Here is a 24,955-nt window from a genome sequence, read left to right as displayed (position 1 = left end):
TAAATAAAGAATAACAGTTTCAGATAGCGTTTACACATGTACAATATTTATCATACACATAAAACCTCAAAACAAATGTACTCACCATTTTCCGTTAGATAATGTGTTATAGCCTCATTCAGCCAGTCGTCTCCAAGCACATTTTCCAACAAATATCGCTCTTATCATAACACAGCGTTTCATAGCAGCTCGGCATATTTTTAAATAAAGCATAAGATAGCCTCATTACGTTCCTATCATTCTGCATATATTCTCCATAAGTAAAACTAGTTTCAAATAGCTTTATTGCAGTTTTTAGATCCTTGTTTGAAAGATGGTAACAGAAAAACATCGCATATAGCCCGCATACGTAAGTATTTAAACTCTGAAGTCTCTCTGTAAACGTGTATACATCACAGTCTTTATAATAATTTAAAAACTCCGAAATATATGGCGAATACACATTTATTCCATATGAATCGAGTATAACTATTTTCCGTTTAGATTTATATACAGCAATCCAGTGACCCATTACTTCCTTAGAGTCTCTTCCTAAGGTATTTATTATAAACATAATCGGCCTGTCCCGTATTTGCTTCATTATTCTATATATATCCGTCGCTAAATAGCATCCAATATATTTAGCTTTACTACCTTTCATATCGTTCAATGCCGTATTAATTTGTTTGCAGTTCATGCTCTTGTATCACACACAACTCGCCTATCTGAATAAATTCTCAATACTCCCGTTGTAATTCCGAATAAAATAATAACTTTATTTGATTTCGCTGGAACAGCAAATTCTAATGTAATTCTCAGGTTGCCCGAAGCCTCTATAGGAAGGGTATCTCTCAATTCCTCAGGCGTTAGTCTAAATGCCAGTAATGTTCTTCCTTTTATAAATGAATTATATGTCAAGGTATTACAAGCATTAAAGCCTACTGTATTTTGAGTCTCGTAGTATAGTTTCGAACATTTATTTGGGAACTTGCAAGTTATATTAAATAAGTTTGTCCCATCACGTGTAATATATACATTAGATAAATCGCAATGATCGAAATAAAGTGGATTAAGTGTATACGCTCCTGATATTGCTTCCATATCCATCATCATAATAAATAATTTATCTGGGATAATGCTCCCCCATGGCTGGTCAATACTTAATCTCTGCTGCCCATTACCAAGAATGAACGTCTTGTGGAGTGTCTTATCAAACGTATATGTAACTGGTGTATTTTGTTCAGCCAGAGCTCTATTAATAGCCTCCAATCCAGATGCAAATGGAGTTATCCGATCAATCCACATTCTAGCTAGTTTTATGTTAAACTTATATCCAGATTCAATACTGTTTATAACCCACGGATCACTGTTAAGTTCTAATCTCAAACGAATATCAATTCCATCCAAAAGATATTCGCTCAAAGTTGTAATGTCCAATAGCAGTTTAAAGCAACAATTTACTCCCTCAGTTTTTAACTTTACAAATCTAGATTTAAGGTCTTCGGATGCATTCTTAAAATAATCTACATCATATTTTTCAGGGAAAACATCATTATAGAAATACGTCAGTTCTTTAAATCTTTCAGCTTTACATTCAGAAAGCGTCGTCATTAGCTTTACATATGATAAATATGAAAATAGTGAATTAGTTTCCACCACTTGCTCATTTAAATAAACAGTTACAGCTTTAAACATTGTCTGGGACAAACCATTGACTATTGATGCATTTTTAATATCCGCTAAAGCCGTAATTCCGTCAGGTCCCGTTAATTCAACCATCAGTTCTAGCGTCAAGCTCGAAAGATCAATAAATTGACCCTTAACTCCCGGGATACGGAATTCAATATAAGAGTCTTTAAATTTATTGTTAATACTTGAATTCACAGGTAAAATATCCTGTGTCTGTCTTGAAAATATCGTACTTTCAACCATTCTATGAGGACTAACTTTAGGAAAGCCATCACTTATAGCAGCTGTATAATTTTCTAAAGGAACTTGCAATGCTGCACTAGGAGCATTTACACTCATCATGTCTGCGTCTAGCATACAACTAGTACTGTTTTTATGAAAACACGTCTTTATATCTATCCATTTTCTTTATATAGGCAGGTCTTTTCGTTTTTTTTCTTTTCGTTACTCGGCCACCTGCTAACAATTTAGGACCTATACTTTTCAATGTTTCCATACCGCGTTTTCTAATTGAATCTTTCAAAGTACCTTGACCAGCATTTATATCCTGCAAAACATTCTGTCCCATTGTCAATGCAGCTGGCATAATAGTTTTTAATAGGAAAGGAGTTGCTCTACGAGCTAGACCAGTTAAGAAACTTAATATTCCACCTCCTCTTAAATGTCTTCTATCAAAAACAGTAATATCGCCCAGTGCTCCACCTCTCTTCCCTCGAGGAGCGATAAATCGCCCTACCTCGTCAACAGACAGCGGTACAAACCCGACCCTCATGTTTAAACAGGCCAAGAGAGAATGATAAACTCCCTCTACTCATGCCATTATATATCAACGGGTCTAATATGTAATACTGCAATCGTACATCCATCCTTTTCAAAATATACAGGCTCCCCATCTTGATCTGTTAATCTAATACTGATGCCATCAATATTAGTCGTATTTAAAGGTTTATATAATTTCCTGTGTGTTACATTACTTTGAAACGAAACAACATCCAAGATATTTACAATCTGATTACCAAACATGGTGGGCTGCACCTTATCACAATATACACACAAGAAATCTATACGGCCTCCTGGCCTAGGATGATAATAGCAAGTATCTTGTACAAATAACCTGTTATTAGGTGGCTTATTCATAATAAAAATATCATAGGCTTTACCTACTTCAGCTCCAATAACTTTACATATATTTCGACCGAAAGATAAAGAAATTCTAACAACTAATTTTCCATCCTTTGTAATAAATAATTTTAACAACTTCTCACTAAATGCTGCATTAAACTTAATTCGATTAATACTCGAATCATATTTCATATAAACGTCCCCGTGATCTGGGAAATTATAATTAAGTACAGGTCCTATAAAACTCAGTGAACCTTTTGAAAATATAGTAGAAATTTCTCTATTTAAAATAGTCGTTAGCTCTATGCAATTATCACTGGCTAAAATATCCGACTTTAAAGTGAAAGATGTATTCACCGTACTCAAATCAGATAAACTTTTATTAGACACTAGAAGTTGAACTGAAATAAAACTTTCCGGGTCATTCCTCCTAACAGCGAAATAAGATGGAGGCAGGAATATATTCTTCAGGCACACTTCATAAGCTTTATTCGGGTCTAAAGGCAGCTGATTATGTAATCTATTTTCAAAAGCATTAGGAGCATTGTTTTTAAATACATCAGTATCAGAGTTACTCGCTGCATATATAACGTAACTATCCATCCTGTAGACTATTAGTAAATGATAAAAATAAACAGAAACTCACCTTAATATGATATCCAGGTAGACTCTCCTTCATCTACAGCCTTGATCTTCCTCTTCAAACTTGGAGGAGAAAACACTTGATTTTTCGCATCTACATTTCTAAATAAATTCTTAGGTGTAGATGTCAAAGAGAAGAACAACTTTGCAATTGGCAGTTTATCTTCTGGGAATAACAATTTCGGAGTGCACATCCTGCCTATAACGTCATCAACAATATTGAGCCCAGTAACTGGCGATGTAATGTTCCCTTCCTCATCCCACTTTACAAGTCCAGTTGTATTAAAATAATTTAACAGGGAGACAGCAAAATCATAATCCTTAAGCTTTAATCTTAAGTCTATCAAGTGTTGTATAACAGGATTTGTTCTCACTGTCGTCGTAGGCTTCTCAACACTCACTGCCGTAGGCTTCTGTTGATCAATAGCTTTTCGTGGTACAAGATAGAATTCTTTCATTATTCCTTATTAAATAGCCTTGAAATGAAATTTATAGCTATGGGAAGTAAAATGCCCAATAAATTACCTCCTCTTTTACTTGTTAATATGTCTTTCTTGAGTGAAATAGCTTTCTTCTTGCAGGCTAATGTATGGAGTAGAGCTCTATATTTAGAAAGTCTCTTTAAAATAGGCTTCCCAACTTCAATTTTATTTTTTAAGAAATTATTAAATATTTCTGATAAGCAAAGTATATGTTCCTTTTTAAGAGTCTTAATTAACTTTTTCCTAGAATTATAACCTAATCTAGCTAATAGTTCAATAAATCCACGATACTTTCTAACTAAGGGCTGCTTCTTCATAGTTTCTTCACGTCATCTGAATTCACCCACTGATCAAATGAACTGTCGTAACCGACGTATCTAACTTTATATAAAGTAGTATTACCAACTTTACGTTTACTTATAATTCTCTCAATTTCAAATGTATCTGACAAGTAGGTGGGAGTCAATTCCTCTCTATAAAATCCGCCTTCTATAAGTCTATTATTTAAGTCCTTTAGATAATATAAAGGCACGGGTTGTTTAGTATCAATTTGAGCAATTGTAAATATTTCCTTAGTGTTCTGTTGATGAAAACCTCTTTTGAACTTTGAAATACGATTAGATAAGGCAAGCCGTACTGTATCTCCTACAGACAGATGATTACTGATGCGTGGCTTAGTCTGCTGCTCTCCTTTATACATGAGCTTAAATTGCCTAGTCACATCTTGAGACGAAGATAAAGCATGTACATCAATAGGTATTTTCCCCTTTAATCCTCTATGTGGTGTTCTATTATACGTTTTAACCATATCAGGTAAAACATTTATATAGGTTAAGGTGTTATAAGCCGTTAAATATTTATATATCTTAGTTTTCAATGTTCTTATAAATCTCTCTGCAATGCTGGCTTTAGTTTCCTGAGAAAATACACTGTACAGATCAATGTTTTTACTGTCTAACAATCGTTTCATATATTTATTATAGAATTCACCGCCCTTATCAGTGTTAAGCTTCCTTACACCTTTTGATGAAGGTAAATCCAGAACAGCTTTCATGGCTTCACTTACACTCTGACCTGATTTAGTGGATAGTGGAACTACATGTGCAAACCTTGAAAATATATCAACACAAACTAATAAATATTTAATATCATTGTTGTGCTTAGCTAACAATGTCATATCAGCCAAGTCACTGGTAAAGAAAGCTTTTGGTCTAGGTGCTAAGATACGTCTTCGTTTAAATTTACGTTTTTTTAATAGATGTAAGGTATAAGCATTAGACGTTTTTAAATAGTCTTTCACATCTTTTATAGTTATTTCAGGGATTGTTTTCTTTGCAGCCTTATACAATTTTAAAACGCCACCAAACCCACCTATGGACTTGGGGTCATTGTATATCTTATTAAGAGCTTGTGTAATGTTCACCATTGATACACTATTTCATATGGGGGTTCATTTACAATATTTCCCCTAAATATTATGGATTCAGGTGTTTTAACCCCCAAGTCAACAAGTAAATACCCATACTGTCGAGAAATCACTTTCTTATATATATCTAAAAATTTCTTGGCATCTTGTTTTCCGAATATTTGTCTGCCTAATGTTTCTATCTGGGACAAGTCTCTTGATTTAAGCAGAATAAAATGAGAAGCATTTAAACTTATAGATCTAGAAAATTTCCCACTGAAAAATATATTTTGGGTTATAAAAATAACAGAGATGTTCTCATGCCGTCCCTTAGTAAATATATCACTTACTATTTTAGAGTTTGTAGATTCAACATACAAGTCATCATAAACAACTAATATATGAGATGTATCCTCTGGATCACGATCGTCTAAAGGGTTTACAATTTCAGAGTAAAAAGATATCTTATGATTAAAGAGTGGATTAGTTCTCAACTCTTTATACCCGCTTCCACAGATAATTATTTTTGCAAAGTTCTGCTGATATTTCTCTATCATTTTAGCACATAAATAGCTCTTCCCACCATTTGAAAATCCAGCAATAATAATTCTTGACGGTTCACTAAATATATTCAACTGGGATTCAGTAATAACTTTTTTCTGCCCTTCCATGTTGCTAGGATTCAATAGACTAACTACAAATATATAATGAAAGGAGTATTTAAACAAAATCTACATTCAAGTTTTATTTAAACATAACCAATAAAATCATAGTCATTTCATATCCAATACAGTAATAAAATCATAGAATATACATTATTATAGACATTTGAATCATAGTCATTTTCATATCAAATACAGTAATAAAATTATAGAATATATATTATCATAGGCATTAAAACATAGTCATAACATATCCAATACAGTAATAAAATCATAGAATATACAATATCACAGCCAATAAAATCATAGTCATTTCATATCCAATACAGTAATAAAATCATAGAATATACATTATTATAGACATTTGAATCATAGTCATTTTCATATCAAATACAGTAATAAAATTATAGAATATATATTATCATAGGCATTAAAACATAGTCATAACATATCCAATACAGTAATAAAATCATAGAATATACAATATCACAGCCAATAAAATCATAGTCATTTCATATCCAATACAGTAATAAAATCATAGAATATATATTATCATAGGCATTAAAACATAGTCATAACATATCCAATACAGTAACAAATCATAGAATATACATTATCATAGACATTAAATCATAACATATCCAATACAGTAACAAATCATATCAAATGCAGTAACAAATCTTAGTCATTTTCATATCAAATACAGTAACAAATCATAGCCAATACAATATCATAGACATTTGAATATAGGTATAGATAATACATAGACAATACAGTAACAGACTTAGTTGTTGTTGTTAGGGAATAATTGCTGAGCGACTCTATCCCGCTTTTCCCAAAGATTAAAAATGGGGAACAATTGACGTCTTGGTTGGGGATTATCTACAATTACTGGATCCCCTACCTGCACCTCTTCCTCTACCTGTACCTCTTCCTGTACCTCTTCCTCTACCTGTACCCGTACCTCACGCTCTGGAATGTCTGGGTGACCGTAAGCTAATGACTCTGTGGGACTAATGAGGTACCTCTTGTCATCAAAAGCTGACAGACCGCGCTTAGTTGTTTTACACGTGCATATCTGTCCATTAACATTACGAATAGATCGGGATACAAAATTAAAAGTTGTATTTGTCTCTAATGTGTTCTGAAAAGATGCATGTGTTATTTTCTTTTGTTGGTGATAAGGAATCCCTTTACATTTACATAAATGTTCATTATCAAGGGTTAGGAGAGAGTAAGTTTTAGGCTTGAGTGCAATTAATTCAGTTATGATTTTCTGCTTTACTTCTGACTTGAGGAGTCCTAGTTCACCTTTACGAGTAGCAGAATACATGGGATGATCTTTGTCGAAATTACTGAAATCCATATAATCTACTAGAGGAGCTTTTGTCATTTCTTGGAAAGCATCTTTACAGGTCAGAGTAAATATGAATGAGTCTGTATCCGTATAAATTAGTCTAGCTCTCTCCCCATAATGGGCTTTAACTACATTATACCAGAACTCGTATAAACGCCTCTTGGCTATCTGCAAGATCTGATATCCCATGTAAGAAGGAGTGGTAACTTTAAGGATGTCTTTCATTACTGTACAGAGAACCCTATCTTGACCTAAAGAGACAGCTCGTTTATACAAAGGGTTTCTTGCATGAGTTAAGAATGAATGTTTTGTCGTTACTAGATGGTGAGTATTAGCATATCGAGATATATTTGTCATTGATTTCCCGTACAGACTATTACTTATGAGTTTAAAAGCTTTTCCTTTAACTTTACAGGTGGTATTGGCTCGTTCTCGAATGTTGGTTGAAATAAAATCTTTTAAATAGGGAGCCTGATTAAATTCATAGATTGTTTTTACTCGTTCAACTTCTAGTCCAAGTTTTAATAGCAATTGCAGGAAATCAAGGCTTACTAAGTAGTCGTTTTGGGGCAAGTGGGATGCAATTAACTTAGTATTTTTAGGTGGGAGCTTACGTTTTTCATCATTAAGGGTTTTCTTACTGTACTCTGACAAAAACTCCTCCGTTATATTAGTATGAGACAGTACAAGGGGCAGATCATCAGTATACCTGGCTACCTCGGGAGATACATGTTTTGTATCGCATAAAATCCAATAGCCTTTGTCTTGATCACAGGGGATATGTTGTAACCCTTGCCCTAATAAGGTATCCCGCTCAAGGTCAGTTAATTGTCTAATCCCTCCCTGGGGAAGTACCTCAGCCATGCACGCTGCATATAAGCTGTTAAAGTCGAGGTACAAAATGTGAGTATCGTCATCAGAGCTAGGGTTAGATGTAGTGTGCTCGTTAACAGCCTGTGTAAATTGTCTAATGGAAGATGTGAACCCTCCTCTAAGATTCCTTCTCAACAAATCATATATATTCTGATCATACACATAGTCAAGTACAACTTTTGATTTAAATAAGAACGCGTCCCAAGCATAACTAGGAAGTGATACATAGAAAACAATATCTAGTTCATAAATTTCTTTCAGTGATGTTCGCCAAAGTGTAAATATATCAACTAGCATTCCCACGTCAACTTTTAAATATAACATGAGGTAATCCTTGATGTTTGTACAGTTCCCTAAATTAAATACTTTAAGAGCATTGTTATAATCTTCTTCAGACAGTGCAGAGTCATGTAAAACATTGTAAAACTTATCTCGCGAAGGGAGCTGAGGTTCGTCTAACACGTCCATGGAAGAAATATAATCATAACATAGGCTTTGTTTACCTTTAATTAACAGAGCTTTAGCTTCATCGGATACGCCATTTAGTATGTGTTCAGTGTACTTGGTGGGTTTCTTACCGGCAACGTGCTCGCTTGCTAAGGTTCCTAATGACCCATTAAGGAGAGCTAGGCTATCTAGGAATTTAAGTTTACCTATGATGACTTGCATAAATTTCAATCCTTCCTTGGTTAGAATTTCTACATCGCGGTGAGGATTTTTGGACAGTTCTTTAAGTATAATTCCAAGATCATAGGCAGCATTATGGGAAAATGTGGTTAAGTATCTACGAGCATTTTTACATTGTAAATTGCAACGAGCACAATAAGCACCTAAGTAATTATTTTCCTGAATAGCATGATTATGATGTCTATGTTTATCTTTCTTATCCTTGAAAGTTTGATGACACAATTGACACGTATTTTGTCTTTGAAACATTCTTTCCTGTTCTCTAGACAAGTTCTTAGGGAAGTTGGGGAGCTGAGCATGAATAGCTTTCCATGAGGCTTCTAGCTTGGTAATAAAATGATTGACCGCATCTGGACCTACGTATGAATACGTTTCTACGACATTGAATTCCCTGTCTAAAATCATGTATGCATAAGCAATTGCTTTATGCTTACATTCCACCATGCCTCTAGGATTTTGACGGTCTAATAGACATTCAAAATCGTAATAGGCGGTGTGAGTTGGGCTATAGGTCCTACCGTAATTTTTAAAACTGATTTTATCACTAGGATTATAGAATGAAAATACTTGGGATACAGTGCATGACTCTTCGTGAGCCTGAATTTCATCTAAGGGAGCATGCAAAAGACAAATTTTGCAGAATTTATGAGTGTTAGGAATCCTTTCAGAATGATTGTTAATACTCTTTACAAATTTATCAAAATCCTTGATCAGACAGAGATGCTTACCTTCTAATAACAACAAAGGGACTTTATCGGCATACTTTTCCTGGCTTTTCCTAGCTAAACTAAGATAGTATCTGTTACTTTCATGAGTTACTGTATAAATATAAATAGAAATTTTGTTAAGCTTCTCTATTTTCTTAAGGTTATCAAATGATACAGGGAATCTAATTTCATCTGCCCATACTACAAATCTTCTACACCATCGAAGGCTTTTGTAATGATGTCTAACGTTATTCATAGTCCTGCCCAATGTTAAGTTTTTATACGCGGCAATGCACTGTAACAAACACTCATCTCCTTCACTTTCAGGATTAAATACTGTTTCTTTACCCCTTAATTTTGCAGGATATGGTACGTAAGATCCAAGGCGCATAGGGTGGCGAATATATGAAAAATTAATGGCAAAGCCTGACATGGAATGAATTCCTACACTTGAGGATTGGACATTTTTTAGGCATTCGTCAATTTTAGCAGACATTTCGTCAACCCATGAATTTACAAGAACTTCCACTTCTTCCTGTGTAACAATCTGAGTTTCGCCTCTAATTGAAAATACTTCATCTAATATTTCATATTGATTGTCGGCATGATTAAGTTTTTGCAAAATTAGGCTTACATCAGGGTAAATGTGAAATGAGGGAGGGAATTCTTCCTGTATTTGTCTGAACTGATTGTCTATATATTCTATAAAAAATTCCCTATACCTATTTATATATACGCTGGGGTCAGCGTCTAAATGTCCGGGAATGGAGAACGAATGTCTCGAGAAAGAACCTTCGAAATGGTTAATGACTTCTAACACTCGCGGAACAACGTTATCTAAGTTATGTACCTCTGGGGAATCTGGAGCGTTGACTTCTTCATCTGATATGTCGTGAACAGGGGGTTGATTGTCTTCTTCTTCTTCATCTGAAGATGCATGCTGGTTGCCGTCTGGCGCATCTTCTTCTAGCTCCTGGGACAGCTGGGGTTGACTGCGTACAGGTGTGCTCCACTCAGAGGGTTGGGTTGAATCCAGGGGCGATTCTGTAATATAATATTAGCAATGAATAAACATTAAGAGGAAAACACATTTGAAAACAATAAGAGGATTTGAAAACCTTAATAGGAAAATATTGTGTAAATAAGAGGAATTATTATTATTAAGAGGAAAAACATAAAGTTTAAATAAGAGGAAAAACTGAATTACAGATAAATAATAATATTACTTACGAGCTGGGATGTTGATTCCACCAAGTATGAGATTCTCTTGATCACGAATAGGAACTCCTGTAATGGAAATATTTTTGTATGAGCACTTATTACTTGTTTATACACTTGTTAAAATATACAATTAATAACTTTTAAAATTACGAAAATTATTGTGAAAACGTACGGTTATTTATGATGCGACGGCGTTTGGGTGGAGGTTCAATGACGTTTCTGGCTTCGGTGGGAGGTTCCCGGTTAACGGAGAAACGACAGTATGGGCAGGAAGTAGAACCATGAACTGAAATGAAAATAACATATATAAATTGACTGTCTGTATGTATGCATGTATGTGTGTTTCGGATATATATTTTCTTTGAAAGTTTATTGAATGTGCGAGAAAAAGCGATACTTACGATTTGCACAATAGAGTTGTCCGCAGCTGGTACAGGTTACGTCAAAATGTCCAGGCGGTGTAGGCCCGTTGCATCCTATACAGTATAGTCTACATTCTTGAAGAGCGTTGATGGACATTTCACCTAGGCATGTTAAACACTGAGTTTGACACACATGCACGATTTCGTTGTTGATAGGAGACAGGCACAGAGGACATACTGACATGATGATATGACTAGGCTAGGGGAACCTTGTGAACAGGATGAAGATTGAATGGTGACTGAAAGTGTAGGCCTCTGAGACTTTGGCGATCTGAGGGGGGCCCCTGAATGAGCGTAATAACGATAGTGTGCCCCTGAGTGAGCGTTTGGCTGTTTTATTAATAGCGAGAATGATTGACGAATACTGGGAATAACTCTTTTATTATAAATTGTGTAAACTATGAATTAGATGACTAAATAAATTGTAAATAAATAAATAAGTTTTATTAACGCTTAATGTATATATATATATAAATTATTACGGTGGCGAACGCCGACAATGACTGGTGGATGTCTGGGGCAGGTAATCAGGTGATGATTGCCTCGGGCAGATAGCCTGGGGCGGGTAGCTGGGGCCAGCTTAGATAGTCTCTGAGGCAGTTTTCAGTATTAAAGGTTACATTGAGATGCTTCGGTTGATTTGTATAAAACTGACTGGTTAATGAAAAAGGAATAAAATATTAGTATGTCAGAAAATAGGAAGAGGGAATAATATGAAGAGGAGAGAGAGAGAGGAGGGAGAGAGAGAGAGAGAGGAGGGACGGTCCAGATATTACGGATAAGATAAGATAAGATTAAGAGCTGACTGGCTGGCTTGCAGGGCGCAAAGTAAATAAAGGTGACGCGACAGATTGCGAGGTAAGGGGGGGAGGGAGGGAGGGGGGTGTGATGTACGAGACTTGAAAACAATGACTTATACAGATAACTTTCTAAATTTATATGAATAACTAAGGCTTACATAGACGATTTTGTAAGTTGAAAACATGTAAAATATGTCCGTAGAGTTCTCCTGGAAGCCCTAAAGTGCTACACACGTTATTTGAATTTCTCCCATAAGGCTTTAACAAACTTCTAAGTCTCGGAAATTATTTTTCTCATAAGAAATCCATACTTCTAAAATCTGTGACTGCCCAAATTCGCCTGAAAAACCCTGGCTCACAAACACGAATTTCTAAATTTACCTGAAACCCTTGGGGCGCACAGGGGATATTCTAAATTTACCTGAAACCCTTGGGGCGCACAGGGGATTTTTCTCCCAGAAAAAAAAAATCCCCTGTGTGGAGCCATCCCTACTACTACCTATACCTATAATAGGTTAAGTAACAATTGTAATTACGAAGCTATAAGATGCTTATTTTAACATACTAAGTAGGTTAGGTAAGGTCGGTGTTTTCTATGAAGCTTTTCAAGGGAAACTATTATGTTAAGTATGTCACCTATGCACGCAACTAATAAGTCAATATTGACTTATTGAATTTGCGAGAACGGGTTGCCTTTTTGATGCCTATCTTAAGTAAATCAAACACCCTTTGAGTTAGTGGTTAAGTTTGTAAGTAAACTACTGGTAAACTTTATTCAGTGTTTCCATTGAACCACTTCAGCATACTGCTAAATATTACTTCAGCCTTCAACTCCAGGTGTCTTCAACGCCGAGTTGCCTATTATTCACTAAACATCATATGTGATGAGGACCTTAGGAGTCCCTTAAAGTGTTTTAAGCATTGAGGAGATTCCAACGCCAATGTGGATCAGGACCAGGTGAGGCTAGTCTGAGAAGAGGCCCTCAAGGACTCTAACTCGACCTTACTCCCAGGCCCTGTACAGTTGCTCTCGTATTTTCTCTGCTGGATTCCGACAGCTTCGTGAAACGTCTTCCATATGTGCATTCGTGACGTACTCATTGCAGCCGGGAGAGTAAAATAGAAGGAAAAGAGTGTAAGGAATGAGTGGAGTAGCACTTGAGGGCCACAGAAAAGGGGATCCTACAAGCACACATGCAGTGTAGTACTGAGGTGGCGTGCACGAGTCTTATCATGCTGGATGAGGCTAACAGCGGTGATACCCCAGTGAGAGATAACACAGTCCCAGCAAACACAAATCGTATAGAAAATGTTCATCTATCTCTTCCCATAGGTGTAGTAATGACTTGCATTGAGAATGGTGCAGGAGAGCCTTTGACAAACTTTTAATCCAAAAATCCAAACACATAGGTTTTATAATAAATTGTTTTTCTACGACTATTTTGTTCCTATTGTATTACAAATAGTTTTTACATGTTTAAATATAAAAAATATGGTGTTTTTTGAAAAATTCATTAATAAATTGTGAATGAAATTTAATGGCTGAATGAAACCTTCAAAATCCATTTAGTTATATTATGATCAGAAAAAAGAAGTTTTCCAAATTTTCTAAAAATCGCTCTTTTTAACACAATTTGACTCCTTATGCATTCCACTAAACACTAATATCATGTTTAAATATATAATTTATGTATTATTCCCTAAAATAATTGATATAAATTATAAATGTTGCTGGAAAGTGGTGTGAAAGAATCTGAAAACGTTTTGTTGTCTTATATATTGGATGAGAGCAAGGAGGAAGGAGGAAGGCGAGGAAGAGGAGGGCAAGAAGAAAGGAGGAGGAGGGCTAGGAGGAAGGAGGAATTAGAAGGAGGACGGAGAGGAAGGAGGAGGAGGGCGAGGAGGAAGGAGGATGAGGACAAGGAGGAAGGAGGATGGTGAGGAGGAAGGAGGAGGGCGAGGAGGATGGAGAAGAAGAGCGAGGAGGAAGGAGGAATAGGAGGGCGAGGAGGAAGGAGGAGGAGGAGGAAGGAGGAGGAGCAGGGTGAGGAGGAAGGAGGAGGAGGAGGAGGAAGGAGGAGGAGGAGAAGGGCGAGGAGGAAGGAGGAGGAGGAGGGCGAGGAGGAAGGAGGAGGAGGAGGAAGGAGGAGGAGGAGGGCGAGGAGGAAGGAGAGGTGGAACGAGGAGGGCAAGGAGGAAAGAGGAAGGAGGAGGAGGAAGGAGAAGGGCTAGGAGGAAGGAGGATGAGGTAGAGGAGGAAGGAGTAGGTCTAGGAGGATGGGGGAGGAGGTGCAAGGAGGAGGACCTCGGGGAGGGGGGGGAACTAAGTGACGGAGGAGAAGAGGAGGGGGGAGAATAGGAGGGGTAGAAGTAGTAAAGGTAAACAGGGTAGGGCGAAGAGGAGGAGTGAGGGAAGGGGGATGAGAAGGAAGGGGAAGGGGAAGTGGAGGGGGTGAGGATAGGGGGAAGAATTAAGAGAATGGGGTGGTAAGGAGGGGGAGGGGTAAGAGAAGAGGGGATGGGGAGAAGGGCGAAAAGGAGGGGTAACAGACGGGGATGAGGAGGAAGGGGAAGAGGAGGGGTAAGAGAAGGGGAAGAGGAGAGGGAGGGGTAAAAGAAAGGGGGTAAAAAGGGGGGAGGGGTAAAAGAAGGGTGGATAAGGAGGAGGGGAGGATGGGGAAGAGAAGGAGGATGAAAATGAGGAGGAAGGGGAAGAGGAGGGGGGAAGAGGGGATGGGAAAGAGAAGGGGGATGAAGAGGAATGGGAAGAGGAGGGGGAAGAGAAAGGGAAAGAGAATGGCGTAGGGGGTAAGAGAAGGGGGAGGAGGAGGGGGAGGGGGAGGAGGTAGGAGAAGGGGGGATGTGAAGGAAGGGAAAGAGGAAGGGAAGAGGGGAGGAGTAAGAGAAAGGGAATGAGAAGGAGGAAGGGGAAGAGGAGGGGGGGGGGGAGAGCGTAGGAGGGAAGAGAGGAAGGTGGGGAGAAGATGGGGAGGGAGTGTAACAGGACCTGTGTGACGGCTGGGGCATGTACACTATAGGCCTACAGAGTTGCCATGATGTGTTAGGGCGCTTGATTAAACAGGCATGTCTTGGTAGATGACTATGGTGTGTTCATCTTCATAAAATACAGCAAGAAAAATAAAGAATAAGATAATAATATTTTACATTAATTTATCTCTGATTTTACTAATGAATTAAATTAATATTATTAAGTGAACATACAGGTTGGTGAGGCAGCGACAGTTGTCATAAGGGTCCCACCAGGCGAGAGTCAGCTAGTACCCAGCTGACCATCACCCGGGTGGGACAGTGTTTATACCTGTGCGTAGTGACCATCACCCCCTACCCCTGCCTACTCTTACCCCTCCCCCTGCTCTACCCCTGCCTACTCTTACCCCTCCCCCTGCTCTACCCCTGCCTACTCTTACCCCTCCCCCTGCTCTTCCCCTTCCTTATCTTACCCCTCCCCCTGTTCTACCCCTTCCTTCTCTTACCCCTCCCCCTGCTCTTCCCCTTCCTTCTCTTACCCCTCCCCTTGCTCTTACCCCTCCCCTTGCTCTTACCCCTCCCCCTGCTCTTACCCTTCCTTCTCTTACCCCTCCCCCTGCTCTTCCCCTTCCGTCTCTTACCCCTCCCCCTGTTCTTCCCCTTCCTCTTCATCCCCCCCTTCTCTTCCCCCCTACCCTCTCCCCCTCCTCTTCCCCTTTCTTCTTGTCCCCCTTCTCTTACTCCTCCTCCTCTTCCCCCTCCCCCCTCTTACCTTTACTACTCCTACCCCTGCTGTTCTTCCCCCTCCTCTTCTCCTCCATTATCTAATTCCCCCCTTCCCCCCCCAGACGTCCTGCTCCTTCCCCCCTCCTCCTTTCCTCTCCCCCTTCTTCCTCCTTCCTCTTAGACCTACTCCTTCCTCTTTTTCATCCTCCTTCCTCCTTGATCTCCTCCTTCCTCGTCGCCCTCTTACTCCTCCTTTCTCCTGGCTCCTCTCCTTAACTTCCTCTTTAACATCCTCCTCCTTCCTTTTTGCCCTCCTCATCCTTCCTCCTCGCCCTCCTCCTCCTTGCCTTCCTCCTCCTCCTTCCTCCTAGCCCTCCTATTCCTTCCTTCTCGCCCTCTTCCTCCTCGCTCTCCTCTTTCCTCCTTCCTCCTCGCTCTCCTCCTCCTCCTTCCTCCTCCTCGCCCTCCTCCTTCCTCCTCAACCTCATCCTCTTACCTGGAATTCTTCCTCCTCGACCTCTTCCTAAGAATATGAGTAAAAATGATAAATTAACCCTTATTATGACCCTGTTTCATTTTACTAAAGTAGTAATATACTTTTATATTTCTACATTTATATAAATAACAGCAATAAAAAACTATGGTTATGAAACATTTAAGGTTGCCACAAGGTTTCAATTTTTTTTTTAGCCAACGTTTCGTTCAATACGTTTTAGAAACTTATTTACATCCACACAAAATTACACATCTATTGCGTGAAAACAAACGTTGCCAATACTTTCCAGATACGTTGTGGCAACCTAAAATTGTTTCCTGGGGTGGGAGAGACCCCAGTGAAAGACAACTTGTGGTAGAAACCTCTGTGGGTGACGTCACCGAGAATGATGTCACTAGTATCACGCACACTGTGAGAGAAAACGGAGTCGTGCGGGAATCTAGCCCTTTAAATATTCCGTTGGGGGTTTCTACGGTGAGGAATCTTATTCACCTTAGAGGAATACCGTAACAAGGTTAGGGGGTTGGAATTCTAAGGGAATAAAATAGCAAAGCAAGCTATGAAACTCTTGACCAATCAGCAGAACAGGGAAATCAAACTCTGGACTGATCAGCAGAACAGAGATAGTACTGAATGCATAGCTCTCATGCAGTTACAAGCGAGGCAGGATGACCAGACAAGCGGCCGTTCAGCAGAGACTAACGTTGAACAAGGTAAGACTGTCAAACTACCTAAACTAACTAACTTTGATGAGAGGGGCGACTCGATGGATGCATACATCAAGCGTTTCGAAGGTCACGCCGCTGATTGCTGGTGGGAAAGATCAAAGTGGGCACTTGCTCTTAGTGCGTTGATAAAGGGTAGGGCAATAGACATTTATCACAGTCTTGGTCTGCACCAGCACGGAGATTACGAGGCATTTACAACAGCGCTGCTCAACGGTTTTGGCATTACTGCAGACCGGATGTCAGAGAATTTCCGTAGGCTCAACTGCAAAAAGGGGAGACATATGTGCTCATGTTACAGCGGTTACAATTGAGTCTAAACCGTTACTGTGAACTCGTGGAGAATGCTCCTGGGAGCAGGGAGTTCTATCAACTGATGATTCGCGAACAATTCTTAGAAGCTTTCGAATCGTCTCTCCACGTCAAGCTCAAAGAGCAGGAGGTTCTGTCAAATCTGTCTATGGCCAAGCAAGCTGATCTGTGGGCTGGAGCCAGGAGACAGGTGAAAGGGGTGAAGCCGCATGAGAAGCATCGTGCTACATGGTACTGGCAAGGGAACTAAGCCTAAGACTGGTGTGCCAGGAGGGGGGAGGGAAATTCCTCCAACAGGCATGTGCACAAGTGTTACAACTGTGGTAAGCCAGGTCATCGGGCAGCTGATTGCAAGGCATAACCGAAGCCAGGTTACAAAGCAGGTGTGAGCTCAAGTGGTAAGAAACATCCCAACATTGGAAAGAATCCACTAACTTAGACCCTTGAGGTGATGGACGGAAATGTTAACGGAAAATTGGTGAAAATCTTCCATGACCCACTATCACCCGAATGGTGAGAAAAAGCTTTGTAACGCCATGATCTGAGACAGGTAGACACATCTATGTCCAATCCTCATATGCCTATGCTAAGGAGATGGTGTAGATGTATGTGTGGGTCGACACACCTTACATCAAAGGAAAAATTCATGCCGTTCAACAGGAACATGTTGTATATGGTCTTTTACTAGTGAATGCCCCTGGGAGTCCCTGACTGGCCAAGCCCATCCTAAAAAAAAAAAAAACGGGGGAGAGTGAGGAAGCTGCCTCAACTGGGTGCAACCGTCCTCAGTTAGCTGGGGAAACAGGTGACTCTCCCGGGGGTGACGTCACAGGGAGTGATCACACCCCCGCACAGCTGAAAAACAAGGGGAAGAAAAAGGAAGAGAAAGCAAGCTGTGAAATAATGGTGGGAGAAGCAAAACCCATGGGTGAAGCGACAGCAACTACATTAACAGGTAACTCGCTCGTGGCAACTGTCACTACGAGGTCAGAAAGCAACAAGCCGATTCGCCCAGGAAACCCCTTGAAATTACGAGGCATTCAGGGAGTGTCTGCAAAGGTGAAAGAAGCAAAAGAACGCAAGTTCAGTGTAGGTGACAAGGTACTTTTGTTACTTCCCACCAGCAGAAACAAGCTCTTGCTGCAGTGGAAGGGCCCATTCACGGTAGTGGAGTGCTCGCACTTGTTAAACTATGTGCTCGACGTCGATGGTGCCAAGAAGTACCACGTCAATATGCTCAAACACTATGAGGACCCACCTGTAGATGGATCCACAAAGCCGAAGAAGCATGTGAGACATAAGAACAGGAGAGGACCACATAGCTCGACATTGACAGGACCGTCCAACCACCCCCTGCCCTTAGCAACGATCCCCGGTGTTTCAGTGATAACAGACGATGAGGAGGTAGGTCAACCGGGCCTCTTGAATAAACAACAGCATGAGACACACCGAGATGTTAAGGTTGATGATCAGCCTTCTGAAGATCAAGTCGACCAGGTTACTCGACTGGTAGCAGATACTCTGACGTCACTACAGTAGCAAAGGTAGAGGGGTTACCAAATACCTTTGCTAGAGCAACAAGCGGTACGAACAAAACCATATCCTGTTCCTCACCACCTTGTACCACAGGAGACAGAAGAACTGGGACCTATGATTAACGCGAGAGTAACAAAGAAGTCGACCTCACCGTGCTCAAGCCCGATGGTGTTAAGGGGGCAAGCTTGGGTGAGGTGTGCGCATCTGCGACTTCAGGGGGTATTAGTTAGTTTTTTAAACTCTGTTCAATGTCAACAAATCTTTTTTGACTAGTTGTACATGAAAAAGGATTTTTTTTTCAACGAATATTACTCATTTTCCGTGAGTTGCTACAACCACACGTTTCAGATCTAATCATTCTATGACACTTTTCTGACATATTAGCATACAATAAAGGATCATGATACCGCGGATTTTCCAAAATATGTTTAGTTTTACTAATACAAATAGTCAAAGTTCCCCAAAAAATTATGCAAATATATCATGTTTATTACTATTATAAAATCAATAAATGAACTTAGGAAAAAATGCTGTCATCAGATTTTAGAGACATAGACTTTACATATAAGGTGAAAGTTTCATGTAAATTGAATAAAAATGAAGGAGTAGCAACTCCGTTTATGTTACTTAAAAATAAATAATTAAAAAAAAAGTCTAAGGAGCTGCCGTCTTTCGGCTGAGGTTGACATCGACCAATTTCCTCCAAAATTGGCACCCTTACAAATAGGCTTAAGTGCAGTCAGGTGTATAAGTTTCATGCAATTCGTCCAATAAACAATTAAGGAAAATAAAATTGAAAAAAAATTATCAAATTTTTTTGGATAAAACTAATTATTAAATATTTTTAATATATGCTATTGTGATAGCTGAGAGTCATAGACATTATTTCAGTTCAGACTTGTGTATTATATTAATTTTTGACCATTTTGGAAAATTTGTGACACATAATTCAAAATTTGTATTATCCCTTGCTATTTATGCTATGGTGCTGAGACTTGGACGAGATGAAACCTTCATATACAACTTTTCATATACAACTCGTCAAAAAAGTTTGATTGAAATCGAACGAGTTTTCATTTATTGTATATTTTTAACATATTTGGAACTAATGCCCCTTTCAGGAAGTTGAACTCCATCATAGAGTTTGATGCTGAACCAATGTTCAATCAAAATGAGATCTTCTCGAGGTTAGCTTCCAATTGCTTTTTCTTCAAGTTTGATCTGACAAAAGGATTTTGGCAGATTCCATTAGAGGAAGGCAATAAGCGCTGCACTACCTTCATAACAATCGAAGGCCTCTTCCAATTCACGTCCTCCCGTTTGGACTGGTGAACTTCCCTGCTGTGTTCAAGAGAACTATGCGCAAGGTCTTGGGGGGAATTATTGGAGTAGAAGTGTTCGTGGACGATGTGCTCATCCACTCTGCTACGTGGGAAAAACATCTGAGCTTGCTAAGGTATGTGTTCACAAGACTACAAGAAGTAGGAATGGTTGCAAAACCCACCAAGTGTGAGTTGGGGTGCAAGGAAGTCAAGTCTCTTGATCACGTGATAGGGGGAGGGTTCACCAGGCCGCTGCCTGAGAACATCCCCAAGATCAGTAAAGCCGCTCCACCCGCCACCAAGACTCAGGTTAAGTCATTCCTGGGACTTGCAGGGTACAATAGAACTTTCGTTCCAAATTTCACGTCCAGAGCAACTCCACTAACTAACCTAACCAAGAAGAATGCACTTGTTGGAGTATATTAGACAGAAATGGAGAACTCAGCATCCTCAATGCTCAAGAAGACGCTCTCTGAAGCACCCATTCTTAGACTACTAGACTCTACCAGGGAGTACATCCTACGGACAGATGCCTCAAATACAGGTATTGGTGCTGTACTCATGCAAGAGTACGACGATGAAATCTGGCCAGTTGCAAACTCCAGTCGTATATTGAGCGATGCTGAGCAGGAGTACTCCACTGTAGAAAAGGAACTCCTTGCTGTTGTGGGAGTAAGGAAATTCTACCAGTGTCTCTACGGTAAGCACTTCACGTTTGAGGTAGATCACCAACCCCACAGCCACATTGGCACGGTATAAAACGCAAATCCTAGAATAATGCGTTGGGTGTTGCTCCATCAACAGTTCACATTTAGCGGGGTTTACATAAAGGGAGCCGACAACGTAGGTGCTGACTGGTTGAATAGGTCAGGTGTGATCAACGAGACGTCGAACGAGGGAGACGTAAGCGAGGAAATGCAAAAGAATCACCGGACATTGGTTCCCAGTGTGCCTCTGATGTATCAGGCATGACACAGGTGGAGAGAGGCAGTGGACAGACTAGGACCATGGTGGGTTTCAAGGCGTTGAGTCGACCCAGAGCTGGAGCTACGTCCGACCACAGTGTCTGCTCAAGACCTGAAAAGATATCCACAGGTGACCCGGTGATAGAAGAAATTCCTCACTTTATAGAAGGGAATAGTCTGGATGAGGACCCGCCCCACCTAGCAGTATAGAATACGGATTCTGCTCAACACAGCCGCACCTTGTGCACTCAGAGTACATGCACATACGTCAGTGAATAAGTGAATGATTTGGTGAGATTAGTGAATGATTTGGTGAGTTTGGTTGGAACTCTGAGAGCAGAGATGGATTCCCAGCGGGAGGAGGTACGACGGCTGAGACTTCGAGAGGAAACGAAGGAGGAGACCAGTGTTGACGAGACCTCATCGGGGAGAGTAGTGAAAGACAGGGGTCTTAAGAAGACCTTGACAAGACCGCCTACAGACGCCCTAAGGATGACAAATTCATTTGCCGTGTTGGAGGACGAGTGCTGTAGTGCGCCTGCAGCGAGGAACGGCGGAGCGCAGGCCCCTCAGGCTGCTCAGAAAGTTAGGGCAGTACCGAAGCGAATTTTGGTTGTGCGAGATTCCCAGGTGAGGTATTTAGACAGAACGTTTTGTGCCAGAGATAGGGGGAACAGATTAAGGGTTTGCTATCCGGGAGCTGAAATTGGTGATATTATTGAAAACATGAATGATATTATGACGGGAAATGGAAACAAACCCATTATTTGTATTAGTTCAGGGGGTAATGATGTTGGGCGAGTTAGGAGTGAGGAACTAATACAGAGATTTAGAACCGCCATTGAATTAGTTAGGAGCAAGGGAGGAATCCCGATCATATGTGGCATTCTTCCAAGAAAGGGAGTGGGAAATGAATGGATGTCGAGGGCACTTGGTGTCAATTGCCGGCTGGAAAGATATTGCAAACCAAATGCAATATCTTTCATAGACAACTGGGAACGCTTCTATGGAAGAAATGAAATGTATGCTCGTGATGGGGTGCATCTACCGAGGGCTGGGGTTGTTGCTGTTGCGAACTCGTTGGAACCAGTGGTTAGAGGTGTTTGTTTGGGTTTAAACTGTTAGTAGATAGTGGTATGGGAATTGATTTGGAGGAAGGAGGTAATAAAAGTATGTGTTCGTGGGAGAAAAGAATTGGCAAAATGATCAGGGAAAGAATAGGGCCTCAAAATAACAATTCACTTAGGATATATTACACTAACAGTAGAAGTCTAAGAAATAAAATTAATGAATTAAATGCTCTTGTCTGCACAGAAAAAATAGATAATATTGCACTTACCGAAACGTGGATGAATGTAGAAAATAGAGAACTATTAGCTGAATATCAGATAAATGGATTTAAACTATTTCACACAGAGAGATATATTAGACGAGGAAGGGGAGTAGCCATATGTTAGGGACAATTTGAAATGTAGTCTCAAAGAGGGAATCAAAACTGAGCCACACACAGAAATTATTTGGATAGAATTAAACGAAAAAGCAAATAATATTATAATAGGAGTTATATATAGGCCACCAAATTTAGACAGAATGGAAGCAAAGCATCTATTGAATGAAATATCTAGAGCATCTAGATCTAACAGTATTTAAGAACATAAGAACATAAGAACAAAGGTAACTGCAGAAGGCCTATTGGCCCATACGAGGCAGCTCCTATTCTATAACCACCCAATCCCACTCATATACTTGTCCAACCCGTGCTTGAAACAATCGAGGGACCCCACCTCCACAATGTTACGCGGCAATTGGTTCCACAAATCAACAACCCTGTTACTGAACCAGTATTTACCCAAGTCTTTCCTAAATCTAAACTTATCCAATTTATATCCATTGTTTCGTGTTCTGTCCTGTGTTGATACTTTTAATACCCTATTAATATCCCCCCGGTTATGTCCATTCATCCACTTGTAAACCTCTATCATGTCACCCCTAACTCTTCGCCTTTCCAGTGAATGCAACTTAAGTTTTGTTAATCTTTCTTCATATGAAAGATTTCTAATTTGGGGAATTAACTTAGTCATCCTACGCTGGACACGTTCAAGTGAATTTATATCCATTCTATAATATGGCGACCAAAACTGAACTGCATAATCTAAATGGGGTCTAACTAGAGCAAGATATAGCTTGAGAACCACACCAGGTGTCTTGTTACTAACGCTGCGATTAATAAATCCAAGTGTCCGATTTGCCTTATTACGAACATTTATGCATTGATCCTTTTGTTTTAAATTCTTACTAATCATAACTCCCAGATCCCTTTCGCAATCCGACTTCGCAATCACAACACCATCTAGCTCGTATCTTGTAACTCTATCATCATTACCTAACCTCAGAACTTTACATTTATCAGCATTAAACTGCATCTGCCAATCCTTTGACCATTTCAAAACCCTATCTAGATCAACTTGAAGTGATAGTGAGTCCTCCTCCGAATTAATTTCCCTACCGATTTTCGTATCATCGGCAAATTTGCAAATGTTGCTACTCAAACCTGAATCTAAATCATTTATATATATTATAAACAACAGAGGTCCCAGGACAGAGCCTTGAGCCTCCACTTACAACATTTTCCCACTCTGACTTGATTCCATTTATACTAACTCTCTGCTTCCTTTGGTATAGCCATGCCCTAATCCAGCTTAATATAGCACCCCCAATACCATGAGACTCTATTTTTTTAATCAGTCTTTCATGTGGCACTGTATCAAAAGCTTTGCTAAAGTCAAGGTATACAACATCGCAATCCTTACCACTATCAACTGCCTCAACAATGCTAGAATAAAAAGATAACAAATTTGTTAAACATGAACGGCCATTTATAAAACCATGTTGCGACTCAATTATTAATTTATGTTTTTCAAGATGAACACGAATTTTATTTGCTATTATAGATTCGAGTAACTTTCCCACAACAGACGTTAGGCTAATTGGTCGATAGTTAGACGCAAGTGATCTATCTCCTTTCTTAAAAACTGGTATCACATTAGCAACTTTCCAAAACTCTGGCACTCTGCCTGACTCTATTGATTTATTAAATATGGTTGACAGTGGGTCACAAAGCTCCTCTTTGCATTCTTTAAGCACCCTAGCAAACACTTCATCCGGCCCTGGGGATTTGTTTGGTTTGAGTTTTACTATTTGTTTAAGAACATCCTCCCTGGTAACTGCTAAACTCGTCAACCTGTCCTCGTCCCCACCCACATAGACTTGTTCGGCTGAAGGCATATTGTTAAGTTCCTCTTTAGTAAATACAGATACAAAATATTTATTAAAAATACTACTCATCTCTTCATCACTATCTGTTATTTGACCTGTCTCAGTTTTTAATGGACCTATCCTTTCCCTAGTCTTAGTACGATATAACTGAAAAAACCCTTTAGGATTTGTCTTTGCTTGCCCTGCTATGCGAACTTCATAGTTTCTTTTTGCTTTCCTTATCTCTTTTTTAACATTTCTAACCAGTTGTACGAATTCCTGTTCTAAAGTGACCTCCCCATTTTTAATCCTTTTGTACCAAGCTCTCTTTTTACCTATAAGGTTCTTCAAATTCTTTGTTATCCACTTTGGGTCATTAGTATACGATCTATTCAATTTGTATGGTATACTACGTTCCTGTGCTTTGTTTAGAATATTCTTAAATAAGTTATATATTGAATCCACATCGAAATCCCCATTTAAGTCACCTATCGCCGGGTTCATGTCTCGCTCCAAGACCGGCCCACACCCCATACCCAAGCTTTTCCAATCAATTTGACCCAAAAAATTTCTTAGGCTATT

At 39.5% G+C, this 24,955-nt stretch overlaps 1 protein-coding gene across 1 annotated transcript; it reads right to left on the bottom strand.

Annotated features, from left to right (window-relative positions):
* Positions 1–6,190: 6,190 nt before the first annotated feature.
* On the bottom strand, positions 6,191–11,647 carry LOC138353355 (uncharacterized). Its single transcript, XM_069306352.1, has 4 exons — positions 11,228–11,647; positions 10,999–11,112; positions 10,836–10,892; positions 6,191–10,649 (listed from the first exon to the last, which is right to left on the bottom strand). The coding sequence occupies exons 1-4, from the start codon at positions 11,430–11,432 to the stop codon at positions 6,766–6,768; spliced, it is 4,260 nt and encodes a 1,419-aa protein (XP_069162453.1). The 5' UTR covers positions 11,433–11,647; the 3' UTR covers positions 6,191–6,765.
* Between the last annotated feature and the right edge of the window lie 13,308 nt (positions 11,648–24,955).

Source organism: Procambarus clarkii, chromosome 57, assembly GCF_040958095.1.
Source record: "Procambarus clarkii isolate CNS0578487 chromosome 57, FALCON_Pclarkii_2.0, whole genome shotgun sequence".
Lineage (NCBI taxonomy): Eukaryota > Metazoa > Arthropoda > Malacostraca > Decapoda > Cambaridae > Procambarus > Procambarus clarkii.
This window is presented reverse-complemented; position numbering and strand designations above follow the sequence as displayed.